The sequence below is a fragment of the Thermochaetoides thermophila genome, assembly GCF_000221225.1.
Source record: "Thermochaetoides thermophila DSM 1495 unplaced genomic scaffold scf7180000011820, whole genome shotgun sequence".
NCBI classification, from domain to species: Eukaryota; Fungi; Ascomycota; class Sordariomycetes; order Sordariales; family Chaetomiaceae; genus Thermochaetoides; species Thermochaetoides thermophila.
The window spans coordinates 851,727-876,207 of record NW_006383036.1 but is presented as its reverse complement, the minus strand read 5'-3'; the positions used below and the strand labels follow the sequence as shown (position 1 = coordinate 876,207).

Here is a 24,481-nt window from a genome sequence, read left to right as displayed (position 1 = left end):
GTTTGGTGGAAGGCAACTTTCTCACGATTATCGAACGAATGTCGGGAAGACTGCTTTACTCATCTTATCCTCCTTTAAACCCAGCCTCATTGCTCGTCAGATCCTAGAATCCCGTTGACGCTGCAGGCATGTGGCACAGTACGCACATAGGACAAAGGCACGTCTGGAATTCCTCGTTCAAGTCCGTCTTGTTCCTCAGCTCAGGACAGTCGCTGGCATATCCAGCTACCTAGAAACACAACTCATACGTTCCATCGATTGGTATCCAAAGGGCAACTCACTTCGGGCACTAGTCCAAGTCTGCCATGCCCATATAGGACATTGAGAGTTTGCGCTCAGATCGGCAGCAGTGGATCATTGCCACAGGACGGGTCATCAAGAGTCTTCGTTTATGGTTAAAACAAAAAACCATGCAATCATTTTTAAACGGCGCGACCATTGAAGCTCATGCCGCTGTTACATTGTTTCTCAATCTTACTTTCTGCAATGGCCATGGTATTTTGGGTGTCCCGCGACCATTGGCTCAAACGCTCAGCCACTGCGACAAGACGCGCTTCAATATTCAGCCCGATGACCTAGCGCAGGAGCAATAGTGAACTCAGCTTTTGACAACGCTTTCTCCGAAGGTGCCGCTGGCTATGGTTCCAGCATCTCTTTCACGAACACCAGCAAGTGTTGGTGAAGGTCAAAGGCGGTCGAGATGGCCAGTTGCCGCAGTTTAAGCTTCAGGCAGAAACATATTGGGGGCGAAATGGATCGGAGCCAACAAGCATCGTCGCCGATACCGACCCATTCATAACCCTTCGCAGATTGACGTAAGGTTTCAGATAATACCTTGATAATATCCGTCAACATGATAATCATCAGAGCATAGGTCAGATGCCCATTGGGGCAGTGCTAAGCTAGCAGTGTCTTATTTTAGCAGCCCCGTGTGGACCACCAGGCAGCGTGCTTGCTATGCCACAGCATGGCGTCCAATACAGCACGCCAATGTGTGTTGGTTACTGCTTGGGCTTGCGAAGTCCGGGGTCCAACGGCGTTGTGACCAACCTCTGTAAATCTGTATTCAAGCTTGCATTGGCCGTGGAAATGGTCAAAGAAGGGGGCAGTTCCCCTCTTCGAATCCATTAACCCTGTGGCTTTGAGCAGCGGTCGCTTCTTCCTTACATGTAGGATGATCAAGCTGTGAGCCGTCACATCTATGTACCCGGAAGATCGTCTACATTCCCGTGTCTTGATATTCAGCCGATTCGTTTGTTGGTTGCTGCTTTGCAGTTAATTTTCAACTGCATGTGTTTGCTCAACGTCATTTCAAGCTAAGGGAGCTTGACACCTCCCTTCTTGTACACTACACACCAAGGACCGAAACCCGCCATAACTTTCGCGTCCTGTTCAATCACCAGCATCGCCGCATCTCCTATGTCACTTCAAGATCCATCGGTTCCACTGCAACCTTCGGTATGGAGATGACCATACCCCCGCGGCACCATGGGCCGTCGACATACCGCTACACCTGGGATGCAAATGGAGCGGTTACACAGGTAACAAGGTCTGTTGCAGCACAGTAAACACATATCTTCTTATCTTCTCCGGGTTACAGGCAGCATCTAACTTTATCTCAGAGTCAATAGCGAACAACCACCCGATCAGGAGATGCATGAGAGAGGGAGAGACAGAGATTCGGTTCAATGGCCATTTCAGAGCATTACAACCACTGATAGCACTGAACTACCCAGTTCGATTTCCACAGTGGTAGATCGCCTTCCCCAGCGTGGATCAACGCGGTCTTCTCGACACCAACAGCAAGATCAGCAAGATCAGTTCCGGCAGTCACTCCATAGTCAGTATCTTCACCCACAGTGGCAGCAGTCTCTTCGATTTGGTCGCACAGAAGTGAGCTCGCTCAGCTCAAACCCGAGGTTCCATATTGGCGAAGCCGGCGAGATTGCTGAAAATGGCGAATACAACACCCTTGCGAGTGATATCGTCCCGGACTACATCATCAACTACTTGCGTGGCGAAACACCCGAATCTATAGCTCAGCGTCGAAATTGTCAGACTGCCGTGACCACGATCCAAGCCGATCATCTGGCTGAACAGGAACCCAAATCTCAGAGTCAACCCCAACAAGAAGGTTTCCAGGTTGCCGACGCGATGGTAGAAAACCCGTATGCGGACCGGCACCGATCGAGGGTCGCAGACTTTGTGGGGTTTGATGTTGGAAGCACCCAGACAGGGCACGAATATGGAGGTGAAGTTCTTGCTGGAGCGGACAGTGGTCGCGATGGAGATGAAACAGAGTTGTTCCTAAGGAGAGACCAGCGAGGAGCGCAATGGGGCCGACAACAGAAAATCATCGAGAAAGAGAAGCACCTAGACTGGGGGAGAGGAAGCTCAAAGCGGAAGTTAAGTCAGGGTTGGCGAGCTGGTGTCGTAGTGATTGTGGCTACCATGTTTGTACTTTTGATCGCCGCGTTTATGTGTCTGGCTGTCGCGATATCAGACGAAGGACGCTCGGATGGGAGATGGGCCATATTCCAGGGATCTTGCGAAGCCGCAGCACGTTTTGATTGGGGTTTACATGCGATCATCAACGTTGTTGCCATGATCTTTCTTTCGGGTGCAAACTATGTCTTTCAAGCGCTCACCAGCCCGACAAGGGATGAGGTTAATGCAGCCCACGTCCGAGGGAGATGGCTTGACATCGGGATACCTTCGTTTCGCAACCTGAAGTATATCGGTCGTAGAAGAGCCGCTGTGGCTTCCGTGGTGCTGAGCGTCGCCTTCGTGACGCATATGATGTAGGTTTTTAACTTCCTCATGTGGACAAAGATGCTAACAGTCTCCAGATATAATGCCGTAATCTATGTCTCGCGAACGGCTCCTAACTTTACAGCCGCCCTCGTCAGCACGCAGTTCGTGGAGGGAGCACCCTTTAGCAATGCAAGCGCATTCAATGCAGCCGGACTGAGTCGCTTAGAACTCCTAGAACTTCAGCGGGAATCGATGGCTAATAAACTGATTCACCTCGCTCCAAGCACGTGTATCAAGGACTTTTCCGGACCCTTTACAACGAGTTACTCGACCGTTCTTTTTGTTACTTTTTCTGAGCCCATGCCTCCCGTTTTAAATCAGACAACGAGAGGAGTCAACTTCACCTCGATCAATGACTTTATCCCACCCGAGCTATCGCTTCTGTTTTGTCTTGTCAAACCCGCCTCGGACTTGACTTCGACATGCGAGATCAACATCAACCCTCACCTCCTAGCGGTGGTCGCCCTTCTCAAGGCGATCGCTTTTGTCGCCATCACATCCATGATCTTCGTGTATTCGTTCCGTCCGCTTGCAACTCTTGGGGACACCATCGCTTCGTTTCTCCAAGATCCTGATCCGACTACCCAGGGGACCTGTCTCCTTTCAAAAGCTGACGTTTGTAGTGGCGGCTGGCCGCTTATTGCTCTACAGGCCAGGTACTGGGTTCCCCACACCCATTTCTGGCTGCGCAGCGTCTCCCTACCTCGTTGGCTCGCCTCTATCGCAATCTGGATCCCATGCGTCGGTCTCGCGGCAGTGGGCTTGATCATCACCTTGACAAGCAATCCTGGCTCCCGCTTAAGTGATACTTTTTCCGGTGCAGCAACCTCTTCGCCATACAATTTAGTCTTGGGCTTGAGCAGTGTCATTCCAGTCGCAGCAGCAGCTTTCCTCGTCAGCCTGCCACATCTCCTGCTCGGGATGCTCTACCTTGCTACGAACGCACTTCTGACAACCTTCTATTTCTCTCATGAGTCGTCTCTTTTCGCAACAACTCCTCCACGCCCGCTTCGCGTCTCAGCCGCTGTCCCTGAGGGCGCGCAGACGCCCTCCGGACTTCTGCGGCTTACCCTACCACGAAGGGTATCAAGTGTGCTGATGGTAGTTTTCATGGTCATGGGGTTCCTGCTCAGCAGAGGCTTCTGGGCCATCGGCGTGCGATTTGTCGACCCCAACATCATGGACAACTCAAATTCTGTGACAACTCGTTCCGCAATAGGCCTCTCTCCTGCCCCGCTACTCACCCTTCTCACGTTTTTGCTTATCCTTGCGTTTACGATCCTTGGTTTCGGTCTGCGCCGCGCCCCCTCTGTGGGAGCCGGCGGCAACCCTATGGCCCTTGCCGGAGGATCGTGCAGCGCGGTGATCAGTGCGCGATGCCATCCGCTTGCCAGGGAGCGGGACGGGCTGTGGTTGAAACCGGTTATGTGGGGAGTTGTTAGGGAGGGGAATCTGCCCTCTTCGGGGACCGCGACGAGGAACACGAGTGGAAGTTGGGGATGGGGTGGGGTGGCCGTCAGCCATTGTGGGTTTACGGCTGGGAGGGCTGGGGTGGTGGAGCCTGGGAGGGAGTATGCTTAACGAGATTGGTGCTTAAATTCTGGTTATTCGTGGTATATTCTGGCTATTCATCATCCGTTTGGATCGATTTTGTTTGATTTGCGTGCTGTCTTCTAGTTTTGGATACCCGTTTGCAGGTAGTTAGGTGGTGAGAGACCACTCAGGAACCCCCAAGCACATAGCACCTGCTTGAGACTTTGGTTGGATACCTCTACTGTAAAGAATAACAACTGTTTTGATAACAATGATCACAGCTATGTAGGCTTTATGTGCCCAAGATTTGTTTGCTATGTCCTGCTCCCTGCGGCTAGGAGCCCTGGATGCACGTGTTCTTGGAATCTTGAGCCGGCCCGCGATGACCCACACCCCTTGTCTAGCTTCCGAGCGGGCCGGACGCCGAGACGGGATTGAGCAATTGCTCTGGACTCCACTCTGATGGGTAGGATTTAACGTCCTCCGTGTCATCGTCAGTCAAACACGAGATATTAGAAGCAGGATCACTCTACTTCGACCCCGTCTGACTCAGGGACAATCCTCTCCAAAAACATTAAAATACTTGGTGCGCATTATTTAATACCAAAAGCCGCATATGAGGATACAGCTCCAACCAAAGATGGTGCGTCTCCGTTGATCTCCACCCAGCAGTTTATAAGGATGGAAATGGGCTTCATTTTAAGCAAGGAGCTGACCATCTGTCTAGGTCCATGCTGATGCATCCAACTTCGCCGATGGCTTGACCAAGGAGCAGGCCTACCAGCAAGTTTTAGACCAAGCTGAGGGGTTATTTTATGGCCAGAGGAATTGGGTATGTAAGTCAAGTTTGTAAAGACCTGATCCTTGACGAGGGCTTGACGGATACTACATGCCCACAGAAGTCGGCACCTTGTTGAGGATTGTTGCTAACTATCTGATTTTCCTTTCCTGAGCAGGTCTGGTAAGTCAGCACTTAAATCTCTGACATATCTCAGGAGACATCTTTTTGACTTGACTTGCTAACATATCGTCTTCGTAGTAACCTTTCCAACGCAGCATCCCTCCTCTGGCATGCTTACAAAGCCCTCCCATCTCCGAGTAACCGTGTCAATTGGGCCGGTATGTGCTGTGATATCCAATCGTTAATTACCATCATAGTTCCACTTTCAACTAACCCTAACCTTAGGCTTCTACACCCTCGACCCACTTTCCTCGCCAACCTCTCCCTCCCTGATCTTGGCCCCCTTCCAAGGCAAAGTAGCCTGCCAAACTATCCCCTTTGGCCGTGGAGTATGCGGGGCAGCTGCTGCCACAGCGCAAACACAGCTTGTCACCGATGTGGACGCATTTCCGGGCCACATTGCTTGCGACAGTGAGAGCAAGAGTGAGATAGTTGTGCCTATTGTTGTTGGAGGGGAAAAGAGGAGAGTAGTTGGGGTTATTGATGTTGATTGTGCTGAGAAGAATGGGTTCGATGAGACGGATCGTGTTTGGTTGGAAAAATTGGCAGAGTTGATTGCGAACGGGTGTGACTGGCCTTTTTAAGATGAGTAGGAGTATTGCGTAGTCAGTTGAGATCTTCTAAGTTTTTACTTTGCATCCACATTCTATATCCACGTTAATGGTTCAGAGGGATCTGCAGACGCGATGTCAAACACATCTCTAACCTCTTCTCTTATTTAATGAAATGCCAGTGTTTAACTCTAATTGACCCCATATCTTTCCAAATTTCCTGAGGAATTCAAAGCTTCCAGAAGAGGACATGGAAGCTATGTTCACTGATCGAGTCCGAAAACATTTCAATCCCGTTTCACTATTGAAATCATAGGCATCGACCTAGAAGTAGCTTATTATTTGTTTGTTCATATTAGGAGGCAATGCCTGCGTACAATGGCTGTTTGCCTAGGGCCTGAGAACATTTCTCTACGCAGGTAACGACGACTTTCCCTTAAGAAGGTAATCGCTACGGAACAGCAACACCAATACACCCTTGGACGCCAAGATGGGAGAGCTCACTTCTATGCTTGAGCACGGGAAGCCAATCGTCTCAAGGAACCCTGTATCCTGCTTCCTTTCGTTGACCGACTGCCGAACCTAGACACGGCGCTGAAGGCAACTGGCTAGCTATGAGGCCGGTGCGTACCAAACTCTTGGGCCCGGCCCGGGTCGGGGATCACCCATAGACGGCCGGCTGTTCATGGAATAACCAAGGTCCAAGCCCGGGCTTTTTGCCCACAATTGCAGAGCCGACATCGTCCCGGCCACACCCACGCTGAGCAGCAAGACCACCACGGCCGTGACCACAAGCGGGCCCTTGGTAACAGTGACGACCCCCAAGCTGACCATGACGTTAGAATCGGCCGAACAAATCTGGCTGCTGGCCCACAGAAGGTCTAGCCGCCAGGCGAGTGCCATCAGTCGTTAATCAGATCAGGCGAGGGCTGCCACTCTGAAGGGAGGATTTTTGTGACTATAGATCGCTGTTGTTAGTAAGAGTTAGGATGGAGGATGGAGCTTCATGAAAGTTGAGGCCGAAGGACTCGCATTTTGTGCTCACTCGGGGGAGAGGGCGGGCGCTAGGCGGGAATGACACAAGACAGTTTGGAAAAATTTTTGTTGCCCGATTCTGTAATGCAAGTGTTGCCAAACCCGGCACTGAGCTACCAAGAAGAAGTATAATCGTTGCTGTTGAATCAGTTGTCAATTTGGTTCTATCTTGGAGACACATCAGCAGCGAGATTGAGATGGGTATGAAGTGTATGAAAGGAAAGAACATTAGTAAGGTTTTCAACAGAAGCTGCTGGCATGAGTGCTTCGTAAAGTCGTTGTATGTCTTTTCAAGAGTTCGCATGTTTCCTACACACTTAAAGCTCCTGAGCACCACATGCATGGGAGATTGCGACAAACCTATCCTTAGGTTAACTGAATTTGGGGAGATGATCTTTGCTGGATAGGTTTCATTTTTTGACCTCTTTAGTTCGATGTCTGCTTAGAGTCGTCGAGGTTTGAAAACAAAGCATTGTTGCCGTTATAATCAGATACAAATCCACATTGGCTCGACACAGGATCCGATAATTGAAAATCGGTAGTGATATATCGGATGCAAGATCGAGTGAACAATGAAATGCATGTAGGGGGAAATACCCTGCCGGAAGAACTCAGTCGCCTGCTCTGGTCCAAAGCTATGATCCCCATGGAGGAAGTGTAACCACTTTTCAGTATGATCACCACAGCAAAACAACTCCAAGCTACCTAAAACTGAAATGCACAGGAAAGTTTAACTCTATTCGATGCCAGAAATGCAGGAAATGACACAAACGGATCGGAAGACGCCTACTTCTACTGCTGAACAAGCTGCACGTAACTTGCTGGCACACTCTTTACAGCACCTCCTTTCTCAACTTCGACCCAACCATCTCCTGGGTCATCCTTTACCAACACAAACCGTTCACCTTCCACCATACTATGCTCGGCATCACTTTGTGCAGTGTAATCGTACAACGCTTCGACATAGCGTAATTTCTTAGCACCACGTCGGGGCGCCACCGCTGGTCCTTTCTTCTTAGCAGTTGTTGTCGTGGTTGATATTGACGCTCCCCCGACGGATGACCCGCTGTTCGTAGAGAAGGTTGACTGGCCTGTATGTTGTGGGGCAAGGCCTGTGCTAGTTGGACCGGAAGATGGAAGTATCTCGATGTAGCTGGCCGGAACAAGGCCTTCTTTGTAGCCAGCCCGAACTTTGACCCAGCCGGAGCCGTCTGGAACATGCGTTAAATCGGTTTTGTGGGTTAGTAAAGCGGATGGTTACTTACTGTCAGGTTCCAAGATTACTAGTTCCCTACCCTCTGGCACTGTCAGCTCCCCAGGCCCGGCTGCCTCAAAATGATAGAGCATCTTGGCCTTCTGTTGCTCTTGCTGTGGTGACCCATTTGGTAGGCTGCCTGGCAGCTCGCTGATGTAATGCGTAGGCGGAGGTGCGACGATACGATTTCTCTTCACACCTGTGGATGAAGAGGTTGTGCTTGTGGGCCGAGTAGAGGTTGGGACTTCTGGGGCGGTTTCTTCTGACTGCTGGACGCTAGGGGCATACCCAGACACCCGCGAGCTTACAGTGTCTGACCTACTAAGCTCGCTGCCGGGGAGCTCGGCGATATGTTCAGGCGGGCCCGATGGTGGCATGAGCAGCTTGTTGGCTGCTTCTTGACGTTCCTGTTTCAGCTTCTTGCGCTCATCCTTGGATAGTTCGCCAGGACAGTCCGCCGGGACCTTCATTTCGCATTTGCTATGGCACGTATATCCGCAGTCCCGGCAGTCGAACCCTTTTGCCGACAAACCCCATATCCTTTCACCGCATAGGTCGCAATTTGTTGGGATCTTGAAGGTCTGTGCCTTAAAGTTGTGGTTCTTGGCCCCGATTGTTACGTCGCCCACCGCAGAAGTAATCGTTGTTGTTTCAACCTCGGCTGTAAGCCGCTTGCGGTCAATCTGGTGCAGCTCCTCCTGTATCCCGAAAATCTGCCAAATCAGAGCAATCTCGTCCTTGTCCTCCTCACCGCCCCGAACCTTCTGCTTTGTACGCTTTAGAGCCTCGACTTCTCGCCTCTTTTTGTCTGCTTCGCGTCGCAATTCCCCAAGCTGGCTCTTTGATTTGTTGAGCATGTTGCGCAAGTAAATCTTTGCTGCCTCATCCACGATCATGGACTCATCGTCGTGCCAAATCGGACTGGGCTCAAAGACCTTATCCGGCGGCTCCTGGAAGCTGCCCATGTTGTGGCGGATGTACATCATCGAGTCCAAGTGTGGTAGGTTCCTCTGAATCTCCTGAGTCAAGTTGTCGACCTGGGCAACACTCTGCTGGAGCATGGCGCTCTCCATCTGCGAGGCCAGTGTCCATAGCCCGTTCAGTTTATGGGTACGCAGCTCGGAGAGATCTTGGAGACTATCCATCAGCTCGGGCAGATATTCGTGGTAATACTTCTCTTTGTGCTTGTTTGTTACGTTGATCGAGATCAAATAGGTATTCTTGACATTGTTCATTTCCAGGATCTGCTGCTGGAAAGCGCTCTGCGCCTTGTTCTTGTCGAAGGCCGACTCGGCCTTCTTACGCTTGGCTTCTACTTCCTGGCAAGCGGCATCGTACTTTGCCTTGACCTTCCGAAGATCGGCGTACGCTGCATCCCGCTCCCGCTCAAGCTTCTCGGCATACTCGGCATGGCGCTTGCGTAGCTCCTCAAATCTGGAGGCCATCTGCTTCAGCGGCTCCGCAATCTTCCCAATCAAGTCGTTCGCATAGCGTTCGTGCTCGCTCGCGCGTGCTTCCAATGTGGTAAGGTGCGTGGTCCATGTGGTCAAGGAGGCGCTGCGAGCATCAGGGTAGCGTGTAAGCATGAAGCGAACCAGGCACTGCGAGCAGCACGGCACCAAGGGAGGATGATGCCCGGGACTACTGGAAAGCGCACCTCTCGAGCGAGCCGGGGGTCAAAGTCGGAGTATCGCCCACACTTAAACTGGCCGACTTGCGCGCCTTCTTATCGAAGTACTTCTTTGCCAGCGCATTGAGCTTCGCGCTGTACTCCTTCTCGATTACACTGCGTTCGCGGTAGAAGGCTTGGATGTCGTCGAGCCAGGCAATACCGTTAGCGACCCATACGTTCGCGGGTTTGAAGCCATCCTGTAACCTGCCTGTCAGTCACCCACTGCATGTGAACAAGAGATGACGCCGGACTCGAGATGCAAATGTCCCTGACCTTGCACTCAGACCCCAGGGTTGGGATGACGTCCACTTCAGCCATGGTTCCCGCACCCTCTCAACGTTCTCGATTCTTGGGCTCTAAGCATGAAAGGTAAAAGAAGTTGAATAACCATGCGAAGAAGTCGTCGTCCAACGATACGGTGGTCAGTCGGGCAGTTTCAAATTCCAGGCTGGCCGTTGGCGGGGATCGAAACACAGTGGCACGGTAAGCAGGAGTTGAGCAGATGAGAGGCCAGCTACAGCTTGCCACTTTAGCGCGCCCACTCCCCTGTAATTGGCGGGAAGGAGGCTAAATGCAGCCCCGTTAGCGATGCATGGAAGGATGCCGAGACCATCCTTCATTACGGTTCTCACGGACTGCGCAGCCGAGAATCCGCACACAAATGGCCAATTAAAGATAGTTCCCACGAGATTCTATGGCATTGTTTTTGTCACCAAGTTCTAGCCATGTGAACAGCATGCCACATTGTTGAACCATTAGAGCTCCCATAACTGTATATGGGACATAAATACACACTTGATACGTTCGTTTGTAAAATACGGGCAGATGGGTGGAGACTGTTGCTGGACCTGTCACCAATCAGGTGCCCAGTGAACAGCATTCGGCGAGCACAGACCATATGGTACCCCGCCGAAGACCTTCAGCGGGCTCTGGCCACGCGCACCAGCCCCACCATCAAGGACCTCGAACTGCTGGTCTCGGGCCCGAGTGTTTGCGACAGCAGCCTTAGGAACAGCCCAGAGAAGCGGAATCGCGCCTCTCTTAATATTCGACCGAGTCGCCAGCCGGACTGCGGCCGACTATACTTTTTTGTCTTTGATTTTTGTAAGTTTTAGTCATTATTGCCATCCTTTCACGGGCAGACTCGGCCCACCGTCCGACTGTTTGGGCTTTGGCACATGCCTTGCGTGGCTGACACCAGGCTGATGGCCTTGTGATGGTTGAGCTGCTGTATGCTTGCAAATCAGCCGGCTTTCCCTTTGTTCAAAGACGAATCTGCTCCTGGGACAAAAATAAGGATAAAAGTAAGGCTTGTATCTGACACTTCAGCTCTCTAGCGCTTCCTCAGCTCTCAACGACCGACTTCGAAACAATGGCCGACCTTGCCAGTCGCATCACCAAGCCCGGCGACGCACCGGCAGCGGATCAGCCTGCCGATGCCCCTCAGGGTAATGGCAATGGCAATGAGGTCCCGGTGGATGACGGCGCGAATACCGGTCTGGTCGACTCGACGTACGACGTCGAAGTGAAGCTGAGCGACCTTCAGGACACCGACAATCCTCTTTCCTCCAAGATTTCCTCTTTCGAAGAGCTGGGCCTGCGCAAGGAACTCAACGAGGGCCTCTTGGCCATGAACTTCAAGAAGCCTTCAAAGATCCAGGAGCGCGCGCTCCCGCTCATGCTTGCCAACCCTCCGCGAAACATGATTGCCCAGTCGCAGTCGGGTACCGGCAAGACTGCCGCTTTCGTACTCACCGTCTTGTCGCGCGTCGACTTCACTAAACCCACGCAGCCCCAAGCTCTGTTGCTAGCGCCTAGCCGTGAGCTTGCGCGCCAGATTCAGACCGTCATTCAGCAGATTGGCCAGTTTATCAAGGACCTGGTCACGGAAGCCGCTATTCCTGGCAACGTTTCGCGTGAGACCGGTGTCCGTGCCAGCGTCGTTACTGGCACACCTGGCACAGTAACGGATCTCATTCGACAGCGGAAGTTTGACGTCTCTCAGTTAAAGGTCCTCGTTATTGACGAGGCAGACAACATGCTTGACAAGCAGGGTTTGGGTGACCAATGCGTTCGTGTCAAGATGTACGTTTCACCAAGAAAAGTGTTTTCTTCGATCACTAATACCCGTAAAGGATGCTGCCCAAGAACATTCAGATTCTTCTGTTCTCAGCCACTTTTCCAGAGAAAGTTATGAACTACGCGAGGAAATTTGCGCCGAATGCCAACGAAATTAAGCTGAGGCACCAGGAGCTTACTGTCAAGGGTATCTCTCAGATGTACATGGACTGCCCTGATGAAAGCAAGAAATACGACATCTTATGTCAGCTTTATGGCCTGATGACTATCGGCTCATCTGTCATATTCGTCAAGGTACGCAGTTCCAATGTTGAGAAGCATACGGGAGCTTTTCTAACAGTTTCCCGTTTGTAGACCCGGGAGTCTGCCAACGAGATCCAGCGCCGCATGGAGGCCGACGGCCACAAGGTCTCTGTGTTGCACGGTGCTCATGAAGGTCAGAATCGCGATGCCCTTTTGGAGGACTTTAGGACTGGGCGGTCCAAGGTTCTCATCACTACCAACGTTCTGGCCCGTGGTATTGACGTCTCGAGTGTGTCGATGGTTATCAACTACGACATTCCCATGAAGGGCCCCGGTGATAGGGAGCCTGATTGCGAAACCTACCTTCACCGCATTGGCCGTACGGGTCGCTTCGGTCGTGTCGGTGTCAGTATCAGCTTTGTCTACGATCGCAAGAGCTTTGAGGCTCTTTCTTACATTGCCAATTACTACGGCATTGACCTCATTCAGCTCAGCCCAGACGATTGGGATGCCACGGAGAAGAAAGTCCAGGAAGTCATCAAGTCGGCCCGCGCGCGCCCGGAGTATAAGCCCGCCAGCGAAGCTACGTGCTAGACTTTTGGCACTGTGGCGCATCAGGGTTAGACACGAGGAAGGACATAGATTTAATGATCTCATGTTCTTCCGGAGTAGCTTTTATCCAACAGGGCAAATGGAGTGCCTGTTGTGGTCCCAGCTATGTCCATGAAGGTCGTGAATTTTCAGTCATGAATGATGGTCATCTTGATGGCAAAGCTTGGAATGCAGGAATCGATGGAAGAGAAGCTTCCTTTTGAGAAGGGATATTTCGCAAAAAACTGAGATGGCCTGTTACCGGGAAGGACGGAGATTCTTGATACACCTACTTAGGCAGACACCAAAATGAGACACTAAGCAATGACTGACTGCCGAGATAATGTATGTACCATATACTGCGAGGTTAACAAGTCGCTTGCTAGGCGCTTGATTAGCCTGATAGCGCGTTTCTGTGGTGCCATTAAGCGCGTCTGGCCGTGGACCTGAGGAACACAGCGTCTTCACGTGTATCACAAAATGCTGGAGTGCATACGGTTTCGGCATCCTTTGTGACTGTTCCTGGGCGCTTGCGCAGGTCTGGTGTGGGTTTGAGCTGCAAGTCTGTCCTGCGAAACCCACCTCTCTGTTCCAATACCCGCGCTTCAGCCTTACAGACCATTGCTTCTACGCGGTCGGGCAAAAGCCACGCGGGAATTGTGCAGACAGATACTTGGACCACCATCAATACACATGTCATCTGAGTTGGCACATGTGCTGCAGAACTTTTGCTACTTCGACAAAAGTACCCTCGTTGCTTTTCACCCACGTTAGTCACCTTGTTTAGCTGAAAACCGACCCTGCATGCATTTTGATAACACGCTGTACGTATACAGTGGTTGAGTCATCAAACTTGCATCCGCAAGGCCAGGCAAAGCTTTCTGGCTGTAGCTTTTTGCTGTTGGTCAGTTGGAGGGGTGGCAGGACACCGCAGTCGTTGTGGAACTTTGACCTTCTGTGATCTCATTGGCCGATGAAAGGGATGCCATATCACGTGACTGTATAGTCGATGAAACTCTATTGGTTCAAGTTCCAGAACCAACCTGGCCGCGTCTCCACAGACCCAAATTTAGACCTTAGACGCCGACCAGCAGATGCTTCGGACTTGCACGCGCGCGCGCAACCCAAGCTTTGATGGGATCTGGCCATTCGGGCACGCATTTCGAGGTGGCATTTTCTCGACCAGCCAGTCGTCCGAGCTTTCTCGCATGCAGGAACCATAGCGAAGCTTCTAAAGTCTTTGCTAAGCTGCAAGAGGCTCGAAATTTACTGATTACTTTGTGTACGTACACAAGGTCTTGGGTGCTCTGTTGATAGGTTTTACTCAACCGCCACCATAGCAACCCTTTTCAGGTTATCTTCGGCTACCTACATGCGCAATTATGCATACACACTTTAACTCTTTGGTCCCATCCCAATGGAGCCAGCCATGGTGTCTGCCAATTCCATCTGAAATGTTTCCTCCTGGCCAATGAGAGGGTCAAGTTACGCAGATCTGCTGCTGCGTGCTGCGCGATCGGATCCTGCCCACCCCTCCTCCAGTGTCCAGACCCACAACGGTAACCTTGTTGCTGAAGAGGCAGCATGTCAAGTCGACTTCTGCGGCCCGTCAGTGACCCTGGTGTTGTCCTCGGGTCTCCTACCAGGGGTTGTGACTGGATAGACGCTTCCCCGTGGCCGAGCACGAAGGCAGTGTACACGGTGTGTGGCGGAAGACAATCGGATTGGATGTCGTGTGGTCGCTACAACAGAAACCGCCTCATTTACCGCAGGCTGTGCTATCTCGCTCCATAGCGGCGGCAAGAAGGGGGAGTGAAGATGATCTAATGAGTGCGCCACGGCCACATCAACTGGTCTATCTGCTTCCCCTTTCTTTCCCTCCCATCCCAACCACCATTCAGTCATTCAGCTCTCAGCTTTTCGTCTGTTCAGTCGTTTGCTTCCTGTTGTGCTATCGTCTGGTCGTCTCCGATTCGACATCGTCGGGTGTTGATCCCATTGTTGTTGTGAGACATCGAATGAGCTATTGATTATTCTCGGGCTTGTGGTTGCCGTGCCTTGGCTCCAGCTTCGATCCCTTATACTTTCGTTCAATTCAATTTCCGACCTGCTCGTAGACTTCAGCATACTATCAGAGGTGCTGGTCACCTCTCCGTTAATGTTTAGTCTCTAGTCTGCGACATCACTAAGTTGGCCACCTTCGCCGTTCTTTCTACCTGACTATTTCCCTCAAGCCCAAGCGCCGAGGGCACCCGGTGGTCAATCTCGTCACAGATCAGATCCGACCTTGGCAAATCCGCCACAGCTACCGCCTCTTCCTCCTTTCATCTTACATTTCCCAAGCTCGTGAAGTTCAGGCTGCTCTACTGCTCTGCTGCTCTACAGCAGATGGACTAGATTCGCGCTGAGGTACGAGCGAAGATTCTTCTCCACGAGGCTCAACAGTCCTCGCCCTTGACTCCGGTCTCCGATTGTTGACATCCCATACCAGATGTCGCACTGGAGGATGGCGTCCTGGTTCTTCCTTCTGTGCCTTGCGATATGGACGGTAACTCCTGCCGTTGCAATCGCCACGAACACCGATATTCCCGATGAGGTTGTCGACTCTATCCCGACATGTGCCAGAGCTTGCTTCAGGTCCTACATTTCTGACAACTTCAATGCCGACGGGTGTGGAAACACCCTAAGCTTATCTTGTCTTTGCCGGCAGCGTGCGCAGTCGGGATACACCGTCGGTGAAGCAGCCGTCTCGTGTATCGTAGGCGAGACCAAGTTCGGCGCATGTAAAGGCCAAGATACTGGTGAGTATTTTTCCGCTTTTTGAAGATAAATACCGTGCTAAACTGTCTTGCAGAAAGCGCCACAAAGGCTGCTTACAGGATGTGCGCAGGAGTTACAAATGCAGCATCCCCAACTCGTGGTACTATTGCTGCTACGCTTCTCTCAACAGGAACAGTGTCTTCGACTCTTCCTACTATCATCGCTAGTTCCATCACAACAGGGACGATCACCTTATCACGAACGACGTCACTGTCAACTACAACAACCTCGGCTATCACTCAAGAAACGTCATCTACAGCTACTCAGTCTTCAGCAGCGTCCTCTTCTGAACCAACATGGGCAACGCTTCCTCCATCCGACGGTACGGAAGAGAATGAGGAAGAGGAGTCGAGCAACAGCTCGAAACTCAGCAGCAAGCAGGTTGTAGGGATTGTTTTTGGATGTGTCGCCGTAGTGATTTTCGGTATTTTGATGGTACTCCTCGCTCGATGCGTCAGACAGAAGAGAATGGGCGATCTCGAGGCCGCCTACAACACAGGCTTCGCCAAGCTCAGGGAATCTGTCAGTATGAAGAGAAAAATTAGTACTAGCACAACTCCTAATCTCCCTCCGCTCGAAATTTCCAGTCCAATACCCCGCATCAGGACGCCGAGGAATACGGACAACAGTCTTCCATGGCACACAAATGCTGGCCTTGGTGTTGCCACGATCAGTTCAAACCCGGTGCCGAAACCGCCGTCAGCCACGAATTCTCATTCTGGCAGTCCTGCTCCTGCGACTACAATCCAGGCAGTATCAGCCACAGCTGCCACGGGTGAAGAAGATGCCCGCAAGATTCCCCAAATCATGCTCAGCTCTGCAACCTCTTCGCCCAGCATCAAGGAGAGAAGGCAAAGTCCTCCTAAGCCGACACTAACCATTAACATCCCGAAAGTGTCAACCTCAAACCCAGCTATGCGCATCCCAGACAACAAACGCGAGAGCGTGGTGACCGAATTTGCTGAAGACGGAGAGGATCTTCCCCCTGGAACTCCTATCTGGCGGCCACCCGTGACGGATCCTCAATCGGCAACGACTTTTTATTTTGCTGACAAGGCAGGAAATTGGGTTCTTCGCCACACATCTAACCGGCAGAAGATGGAGAACAATGATGACCGGTCGAGAAGGCCCCCGGTGCCTCGTAAGAACACATCCCCTAAAGCTGGTGCCTCACAGCGGCCTTTGGTTGGACTTCCTGGCCAGAACCAGCCAACAGAAATGGGTAGTACAAATGTCCATCAAGACTTTTCTCCTCCCAGCGCTGCCCCTTCTCCGCTCAGGGTTCCGAGCAAACTTGGCAAGGGTAAACTCGGCTCACCTATCGCTTTCAAAGACCAACGCCGAAAAACAACGCTGTCTAGCCCGGATCCATCTCTAAGGTTGTCACAGACAGCCGAGACACTCGAGTCTCCACCTCCGGTCAACAACAGCAGCAACAATAACGGTCTTGGTTTGATGGGCGAGGGAAGGAGCTTGACGCGAGGTGAATCACAGCAGCGTCCGCGAGCAGCTCGTCGGGTTTCTGAGTCTTCCGCAACGTCTATTGAATCAGCTGCGGCAGAGGACATCGTTGGAGATGGTCGTCAAGATGGTCAGGGTTTGTCGCCCGTGGTAGAGGCTGAATCACCGAAGACACCAATTTCGCCTGGCAAGTCTCCCGTGAAGTACCCAAAGATCCCGAAGCCCAGCAACAATGGGGTTGCATCGGGGCAGGACTTCACCCCAGCTGTCAAGCAATATAGCTGGACTGCTTGGAATCCTTCAAAGCATCCTAACGCGATCGGAAACGGCGTGCTGCTCAAGCATAGAAGGAATCTGTCGTCTGCGAAGCCAGATGATTCTTCTAATTGGCCGTGGAACGCTCCTGAACCCGGTCCTGCGTGCAGCCGCAAGACTTCCCACCAATGGATGGCCTCTCGGGACAACAAAAAGCAGTGGCAGAATCATTCCACTCTGGAGCAACAGTATTGGGAGCATCAGCGGCAGATCGGCAATCCTGCTTCCTACTGGAACCAGGAAACCCATTCTACTCGCCGTTATGATGGCCCTGAACAGCGACAGCCGACACCTCCCAGGCAGCAACGGGACAGGACCCCGCCGCCACCGCAGCAAGACCAACAACAACCGTTCTATCGGCCATATCAATCATATCACTACTCATCAGAGACTCAGCACCATGACAAGCTCCAGCACCAGCTGCAACGCTTCCCCGTTCGCCCAGCCCAACTTCCGACCCCGGCTCCAACCCCTCAGATGTCTATGGCGTCTTCTCCCGCCTTGTCATCCATCAAGCTCCGCGAAAGAGACATCACCCCGAACACCATGACCACAGCGATCTCCACAAGTCCCAGGGCCACTCCCTCCCCGAAGGCCTCGACAGCGCAAACCAGCCCGGCGGCGAGCTCTCTCCTCGCCAAGCGACGTGGTGCCGAGAAGGCAGCCGCCCTGACGCTCTACAGCAACGGCGGCAGGAACAGTAGTTCCGAGAGCGTTACCGGCAAGCGGACCAAGTGGGTTAAGGAAGGGTCATCTCCTTCTAGCCAAAAGCAGCCGTCTTCGGCTCCAGCAATCTCTCTGTTATCAGGAGGAGGTGCCACTGAGTCGGTGATGGTCGTTTCTCCGCTATCTGAGCCGGATCATGGTCTATACGGCCCGGTGCCAATTACTCCTGGCTGGGTGCCGGAGCTGACGCCGACAAGGAGGGGCGACGATTTGGTGTTGGATGTGAAATAAATTGTATTCATCTATTCATTGTGTATTCTTCCACTCATTTATTGGTTTTTGCTGTTTCAAGATTTTGGGTTTTGGAAATTGTTCGGACTTGGAAGACACGACCTCAGGGGACCCCAAGAACATACACTGCCTGCCATCAGAGCATCGGATCTTTTTCTTTTCTTTTTTTTGACAGAAGAGAAGAGGACAAGACATGGTATAAGAAGAAAAAGAAGAGTTGAGTGAAAAAGGCGAAAGCATACACTGGCGTTGGAGCGTTTTTGGAGCTTGCATGAACAGATGATCGTCATATGTGCCACTACACTGGCAGATTTTCGACTGATAGAGACTTGTAATTATTTGAGTACTGTGTATTCTAGAATTCGATTCTTAAAAACAATGCAGCCATCTAGAGTGGTTGTTATAAAAAGTTTCTATCTGAGGTCCCCGATCAGGATGTTGACATTGACCTGGTGGTGCTAGTCCTAGGGTTGAATACAGGACTTCGGGGGTCCAGAAGAACGAGTATTCGGAGATTTTCCGGAGACTGCCACCACAAGTTCGGTAAGTTACGGTATGAAATACACACTGCTGCCCCGCCATGTTACGAATCTTTCAAGGAGGGGTTTACATCCGACAAAAATTCTGTCGCTAGATCTGTTCAGAAAAAGACATCACAGCCACAACCTACAACGCTGTGCGCTTCACGTGATGTCGTATCAACACAATAGAGACAACTAAAATCACAGAGATGAAATGAAATGGGTCAGCGAAGGAACAACTCCGGCCCCAAGAGCGCGAATGCGAGCCTGCCCCAAAAAGTTCTGCGAGCGTATTTCTAATCAAGACGCAGGGGTCCCGCGTCACGCCAACACCCATGCACTGACACGCAGTAACCCATTTGCACCGGCGTTATGAACTTTCCCGCAAGGACAAAGTGCGAGATGGAGATATTTCCCGCTGACCAGGCCCTTGGCAACCGATTTCTTAACAATTCCTGACCGATTTGTGGTTGGAGTCTGTTCCGTGACGCGAAGCGCCCAGCTCCACATGCGGACGGCAGCTCTGTAGCAGGCTGACAAAGGAAACCCAGCCAAACGGTTGTTAGGGCATGGGTATGGTTTTCAGAGACGGGCAAAAATTTTACCAAAAAAAAAAAAGATCGGATTGACAGAGAGAGCCCACCGTCCGTCCCGCCCGCTCAGGTCCCGGCTAGACGGTGCCTTCGTTGGCCCCGCTGTCGGAACCCTTTCTCCGTTTTGGGGAGGTGCCCGTTTCCCATTGTTCAGCGTCGCATCCCCTTGTTGCCCCCATATCCTGCGAAAATTTCCAGGCACCACCTCCTCCCAGATCTTGACGAACCATTTATTGGATGAGTCTGTGAAGTATATTACTAACCGACGCTTATTAGCGGGAGTCAGCGGCTTTTTGTTGATATTTATACCTGCTTTGTGCTGGGAGGTGAGACTGAAGAGCAGCAGGACGTCGCCAACGTCATCCGTCATCAAGTCAACAGAGACTCACCAAGCAAAAAACCCGCTTTCATTCCACGGCTCGACCCTGTGTTCACATCTGAATGGCGTTCCTTTCTTGGACACCACCAAGAAGCCCTCTACACATAACACGCCATCCCCGAAAGCCATCTAAGTTTGCAACTCATACGGCGACACGCATCGGTCTGGGTAACAATCTCAGCATCAAGGTGCTTGTTTAATGCGGCTTAACCCCCGCGTAACACGGGACTGGTTAGTTGGGAGACGGTGCGATTGCGTGCTCTGAATGACACCTTTACTCCAGCGGTTTGAGCTCGTCTTCTTTACCCTCTGATTCGGCATCTGCACGCCAAGACGCACCCAGCTGCGAGGCTTTGGCTGCTACCAGGGGGAGAGCTCTTAGACCTGAGAGGGGTTGTTTACGGAGTGCTACGCTGTTGTCGCCACTCACGCTGAACGAGTCGTCATCCACACTGTTGTGTCTCTGCCCTGGTGTTGACGAGCACCATAGCAAGAATTGGTAAAGCGTGAGCCCAAGTGCGTGGGAAGATTTGGGGAACTTGTGTGAGTAATAGAAGGAGAAGACCGAGAACGCGGTTAGGAAGTTTTGCCTAAGGAGGTTTCTAAGTCACTATCAGCCATCAGCCCTCTCCTTTCTCACGACATCCAGGTACCAATCCGGATTTTGTGGGAACATTGCTGCCACTATCATCATCGGTTATTCATCTTTGTCGCCACCAGCCTTGCTCTCTTAGTTAGCTGCCGAACAGTCGTTGGCAGTTTTGAAAGCTTCAGGATACGGTCCAAAGTTCACGGAGTCATCAATCAGCCTTAGATTCTACCGTTTGCAAAGCCACAGTCTTTCCGTTTCTTAACCATTCAGACAAGCCATCTGCCGCCGGATATCTTCCCAATATCGTCTACAAGTGGACAGCAGCAATAGCCCGTGTAACAAAGACGATCTGTTGACATCCATTCAGGGGTAACTGGCCACATAAGTTTACATAACAATGGGTCTCCTGTGCGTCTCCCCGCCCCCTATTCCGTCTGCCCGTTACATGCGCCGCGGTATCGCACGCTGCGCTGCAATCCATCTTGGTTATTTGTTCATGACGACATACTGATATTCTCCGTAAAGAGCACTTGGAACGGCCTTGGATTGGCCAGATGCCAAAAAGCAGGCCAATCTTGTCAGGTCATGGGGTATCAAGGTCCGTTCAGACTTTATGTTGTCCCTCCTGCCTTCCGTGAAGGCTGGGAAAGCGAATGATGCAATGGAGATCAGGCTGACACCGTTTCCGCAGCAACTTCTTGAGATATGGAACAAAGCCAAGGGCAAAGAGCGTGATGCGATGCTCTGGGGTGATGAGGTAATGTTCCTTGCTTCCCAACACAGATCGCTTGCCTGTGTCTAATTGCATTATAGGTTGAGTATCTGGTTGTGGTTTATTCTAAGGAAAGCCCCAAGGTGTTGTTATCCTTGAGGCAAGCAGACATTCTGAAAGCTCTGGAGAACATCAAAGATGTGCCCGAGAAAGCTGCGGATGGGCAGTCCACACGGTCACCCCCAGTCTTCCACCCTGAATTCGGCCGGTTTATGCTCGAGGCTACCCCTGGGAAGCCATGGGGAATCGAGTTCAGAGAACTACTGGAAGTCGAGCCGAACATGAAGGCCAGGAGGAGGATTGCCAAAGCACACATGTTGCCAAACGAGTATCCAATCACCCTAACGACCTTCCCGAGACTCGGTGTCCCGGGGGTCTTCACGGAACCGTTCTACCCAGTCTCAGGCCCCAAACTAAGGTCACAATTCGTCCCTGACGAGATCGCCAACCCTCACATTCGCTTCCCGACACTCGCTGCAAATATCAGGGCTCGCAGAGGCCGCAAGGTGCAGGTGAATGTGCCTGTCTTCCGCGATGAGAAGACACCTTGGCCATGGAAGGACCCGACTGTTAACTATGACTTGCACAATTGGCCCGAGGACGACGATGTACGCAACGGTGCGGCTCCGGATAACTATATTCATATGGATGCGATGGCTTTTGGTATGGGTAGCTGCTGCCTGCAGATCACTTTTCAGGCCAAGAACATTACCGAAGGTCGCCAGATGTACGACCAATTGAGCCCTCTGGGTCCCATCATGCTGGCCTTGACTGCTGCCACTCCTATTTACAAGGGATTTTTGGCCGATACAGATGTCAGGTGGAATCAGATCAGCAAAGCTGTTGATGACCGGACTCCTGAAGAGCTAGGCGAGAAGGTGTGCTTCTGTTCTTAATTGTTGGAATATCATAGCAGCTAACAGGTTCGACTAGCCCCTGAAGAATGACCGCTGGCGGATTCCCAAGTCTCGCTACGCCTCTAACTCGACATACATCTCTGAAGACCCGAGGCTGCGCCCCGAGTATCTGGATCCCGATCTCGTTATTGATGAGTCTATCAAGCAGCAGCTCCTGGACGGCGGCATGGACGACCGGCTGGCCACTCATTTCGCCCATCTTTTCATTCGTGATCCCATTGTCATCTTCTCTGAGGACCTCCAGGAACTCGACTTGACTAAGACAGACCATTTTGAGAACATTCAAAGCACAAACTGGCAGCACATGCGCTTCAAGCCCCCACCTGCCGACAATAATATCGGCTGGCGTGTCGAGTTCCGGCCCATGGAGATCCAAATCACCGACTTCGAGAACGCAGCCTTTGCTGTCTTCATCGTTCTTGTTACTCGTGTCATTCTCAGCTTTGGCCTTAACTTCTACATCCCTATCAGAAAGGTTGACGAGAACATGGAGACTGCTCATGCCCGCGACGCTGTGCTGACTCGCAGATTCCATTTCCGGCGCAACCTGTTCCCTCCCTCACGGCCATCTCGCTCGGCCTCCTCCCGGTCTGGTTCGGGAACCTCAACACCAATGTCTACGTCTTCTGGTTCGAGCACTCCCGCTGCTCCGGTTGAGTCTGAGTACCGCCTGATGACCATCAACGAGATCATCAACGGCACTGCCTACGCTCGGGCAAACTCTCAATACCAGAGACAGCAGCCTGACCTTCAACAAGACGACTACGACCACTCTGATTACCTTGAGGAGGAGGACTTCCCTGGTCTGATCCCCCTCGTTGAGTCATACCTCGACTCGGTCAATGTCGACGTTACGACCCGGTGCCAGCTGGCGCGGTACTTGGACCTGATTCGCAAGCGTGCCTCAGGAGAGCTGTGGACCGCGGCCCACTGGATCAGAGAGTTCGTGGCGAGACATCCAAGGTATGAAAAGGATAGTGTTGTTGGTGAAGAGATCGCAAAGGATCTTGTGGGAGCTGTTGTGGCTATAGGAGAGGGTAAGGGGGAGAGCGTGTGGGGAGTGGACAAGTTCTTGGGGAGGTTTGTTCCTAAGGATCCTATCCATTAAATTCTGGGGTTGTCTGAAGGTTTTTAATCGGGCTGCACGTTCACAATGTACTCTTGGAATGGTGGAAGACAGCTCTGGAACACTCTGACTTTAGACACCCGTCGCATTCAACTCAACCGAGGATATGACATGATGGATATCAACATCGTGTATGGGAAGGCGATCTGTTGCATAGAGCGGGTTGACAGCACTTTGCGAGTCTTGCTATTTCTAAGTTACTCTCTGCTAGTTCACAGCAACTCTCATGGTGTTTCATGCTTTGATGGTGTCCATTCACGAACTTGTCTGCACATGGATGGTTCGATTGTCCACTTTGTCAACTGTTCAATGGCATTTCTGTTCCATCACGGACTTCATGGCAGCTTCTCGAAGTTGCGGTGTGGTTCTTGACATTTCTCCATTTTATCTCCTGATTCCAACCTGACTGGTCTTTAAGGCTTACCTGATGTGTTCGGGTTTACCCCTCCTCAGCCTCCTCATTCTCGTCACCCAGTCTTTCTTTTCCCAGACAGGGCAGTCAGTATCTTAGGCCTTTCTTTACTTAATCTACGGGTTTCTTCCACTCTCTAGGATGTTCCCATTCAGACGAAGTGAGCTCAGTTAGGGTAATGAGTCAGAGTGAAGATGCTTCAACTTCAGCTCCTTGCATCCGACGACTCTTGTCAACTCAATAGGGTTACATGTCAGAAACAAGATAGCCAGTCAAAGTCATCAATTCTTTATCTTCAAAACCGTTGCTTAAAGCTCCCCCCCCTGCTCATCGTACGATTATAGCAGACCTGTCAGAAAACACGCTGTTGGAAATACTCTGGTAATTCTCATCCTTTGTAGGACTTTCTCCCTCACCTGCGTGCTATTGTCCCGTTTCGTCATCCTCACCGGGCAGGGACTTCGTAATGCTTACCAACCGGGCCGAGCGGCAGACCGGATGCACTCGGCTCCATATGTTTCTTTTTCCTTTGCTTCCGCTCCCGTACAGTGGTCAATCCCAAGCCTTCACGAAAATCGCAAGAGGCGAACGCAATAGAGATCTCCAGATCGTACCATCTCAACGGCTGGGATTGGCCCCCAGCCAGCCACGCGCGTGCTTTTCACACGCTTGCCTGTTATGTGAGTGGGCATTTGCTTTTCAAGGCGGGAAACTTCACGGTGGCGGCAGGGATTATGAGTGGCAGTGGTGGAGTGAAGGAGGGAATTGTTAATTGAGTTTGTTGTGGTTGGTTTGTCGGCTTTCCCTTCGCCTGTTGGTTGGTTGGTCGGTCACTTGGTAGCTGACGTGTGATATTTGCATGCTGCACTGTACAGGCTGTAT

At 51.7% G+C, this 24,481-nt stretch overlaps 6 protein-coding genes across 6 annotated transcripts; 5 read left to right on the top strand and 1 right to left on the bottom strand.

The window, feature by feature from the left end:
* Nucleotides 1-1,488: 1,488 nt before the first annotated feature.
* Nucleotides 1,489-4,395, top strand: CTHT_0052440 (uncharacterized protein; the record flags this gene model as incomplete). The annotated part of the gene is made up of 3 exons (XM_006695521.1): nucleotides 1,489-1,541; nucleotides 1,623-2,801; nucleotides 2,850-4,395. 3 exons carry the CDS (start codon nucleotides 1,489-1,491, stop codon nucleotides 4,393-4,395), a joined length of 2,778 nt encoding a protein of 925 aa, XP_006695584.1.
* Nucleotides 4,396-4,963: 568 nt separating this feature from the next.
* On the top strand, nucleotides 4,964-5,892 carry CTHT_0052430 (uncharacterized protein; the record flags this gene model as incomplete). The annotated part of the gene is made up of 5 exons (XM_006695520.1): nucleotides 4,964-4,990; nucleotides 5,075-5,179; nucleotides 5,304-5,308; nucleotides 5,387-5,466; nucleotides 5,534-5,892. The coding sequence occupies 5 exons, from the start codon at nucleotides 4,964-4,966 to the stop codon at nucleotides 5,890-5,892; spliced, it is 576 nt and encodes a 191-aa protein (XP_006695583.1).
* Nucleotides 5,893-7,686: 1,794 nt separating this feature from the next.
* CTHT_0052420 (uncharacterized protein) lies at nucleotides 7,687-10,139 on the bottom strand (the record flags this gene model as incomplete). Its single annotated transcript, XM_006695519.1, has 4 exons — nucleotides 7,687-8,105; nucleotides 8,160-9,706; nucleotides 9,807-10,018; nucleotides 10,095-10,139. The coding sequence occupies 4 exons, from the start codon at nucleotides 10,137-10,139 to the stop codon at nucleotides 7,687-7,689; spliced, it is 2,223 nt and encodes a 740-aa protein (XP_006695582.1).
* Nucleotides 10,140-10,210: 71 nt separating this feature from the next.
* On the top strand, nucleotides 10,211-12,737 carry CTHT_0052410 (ATP-dependent RNA helicase-like protein; the record flags this gene model as incomplete). Its single annotated transcript, XM_006695518.1, has 5 exons — nucleotides 10,211-10,242; nucleotides 10,684-10,925; nucleotides 11,159-11,906; nucleotides 11,957-12,194; nucleotides 12,255-12,737. 5 exons carry the CDS (start codon nucleotides 10,211-10,213, stop codon nucleotides 12,735-12,737), a joined length of 1,743 nt encoding a protein of 580 aa, XP_006695581.1.
* A 2,488-nt stretch (nucleotides 12,738-15,225) lies between these two features.
* CTHT_0052400 (uncharacterized protein) lies at nucleotides 15,226-18,287 on the top strand (the record flags this gene model as incomplete). Its single annotated transcript, XM_006695517.1, has 2 exons — nucleotides 15,226-15,535; nucleotides 15,589-18,287. The coding sequence occupies 2 exons, from the start codon at nucleotides 15,226-15,228 to the stop codon at nucleotides 18,285-18,287; spliced, it is 3,009 nt and encodes a 1,002-aa protein (XP_006695580.1).
* A 2,482-nt stretch (nucleotides 18,288-20,769) lies between these two features.
* On the top strand, nucleotides 20,770-23,169 carry CTHT_0052390 (glutamate-cysteine ligase-like protein; the record flags this gene model as incomplete). The annotated part of the gene is made up of 4 exons (XM_006695516.1): nucleotides 20,770-20,780; nucleotides 20,898-21,129; nucleotides 21,186-22,022; nucleotides 22,078-23,169. The coding sequence occupies 4 exons, from the start codon at nucleotides 20,770-20,772 to the stop codon at nucleotides 23,167-23,169; spliced, it is 2,172 nt and encodes a 723-aa protein (XP_006695579.1).
* Nucleotides 23,170-24,481: the final 1,312 nt, after the last annotated feature.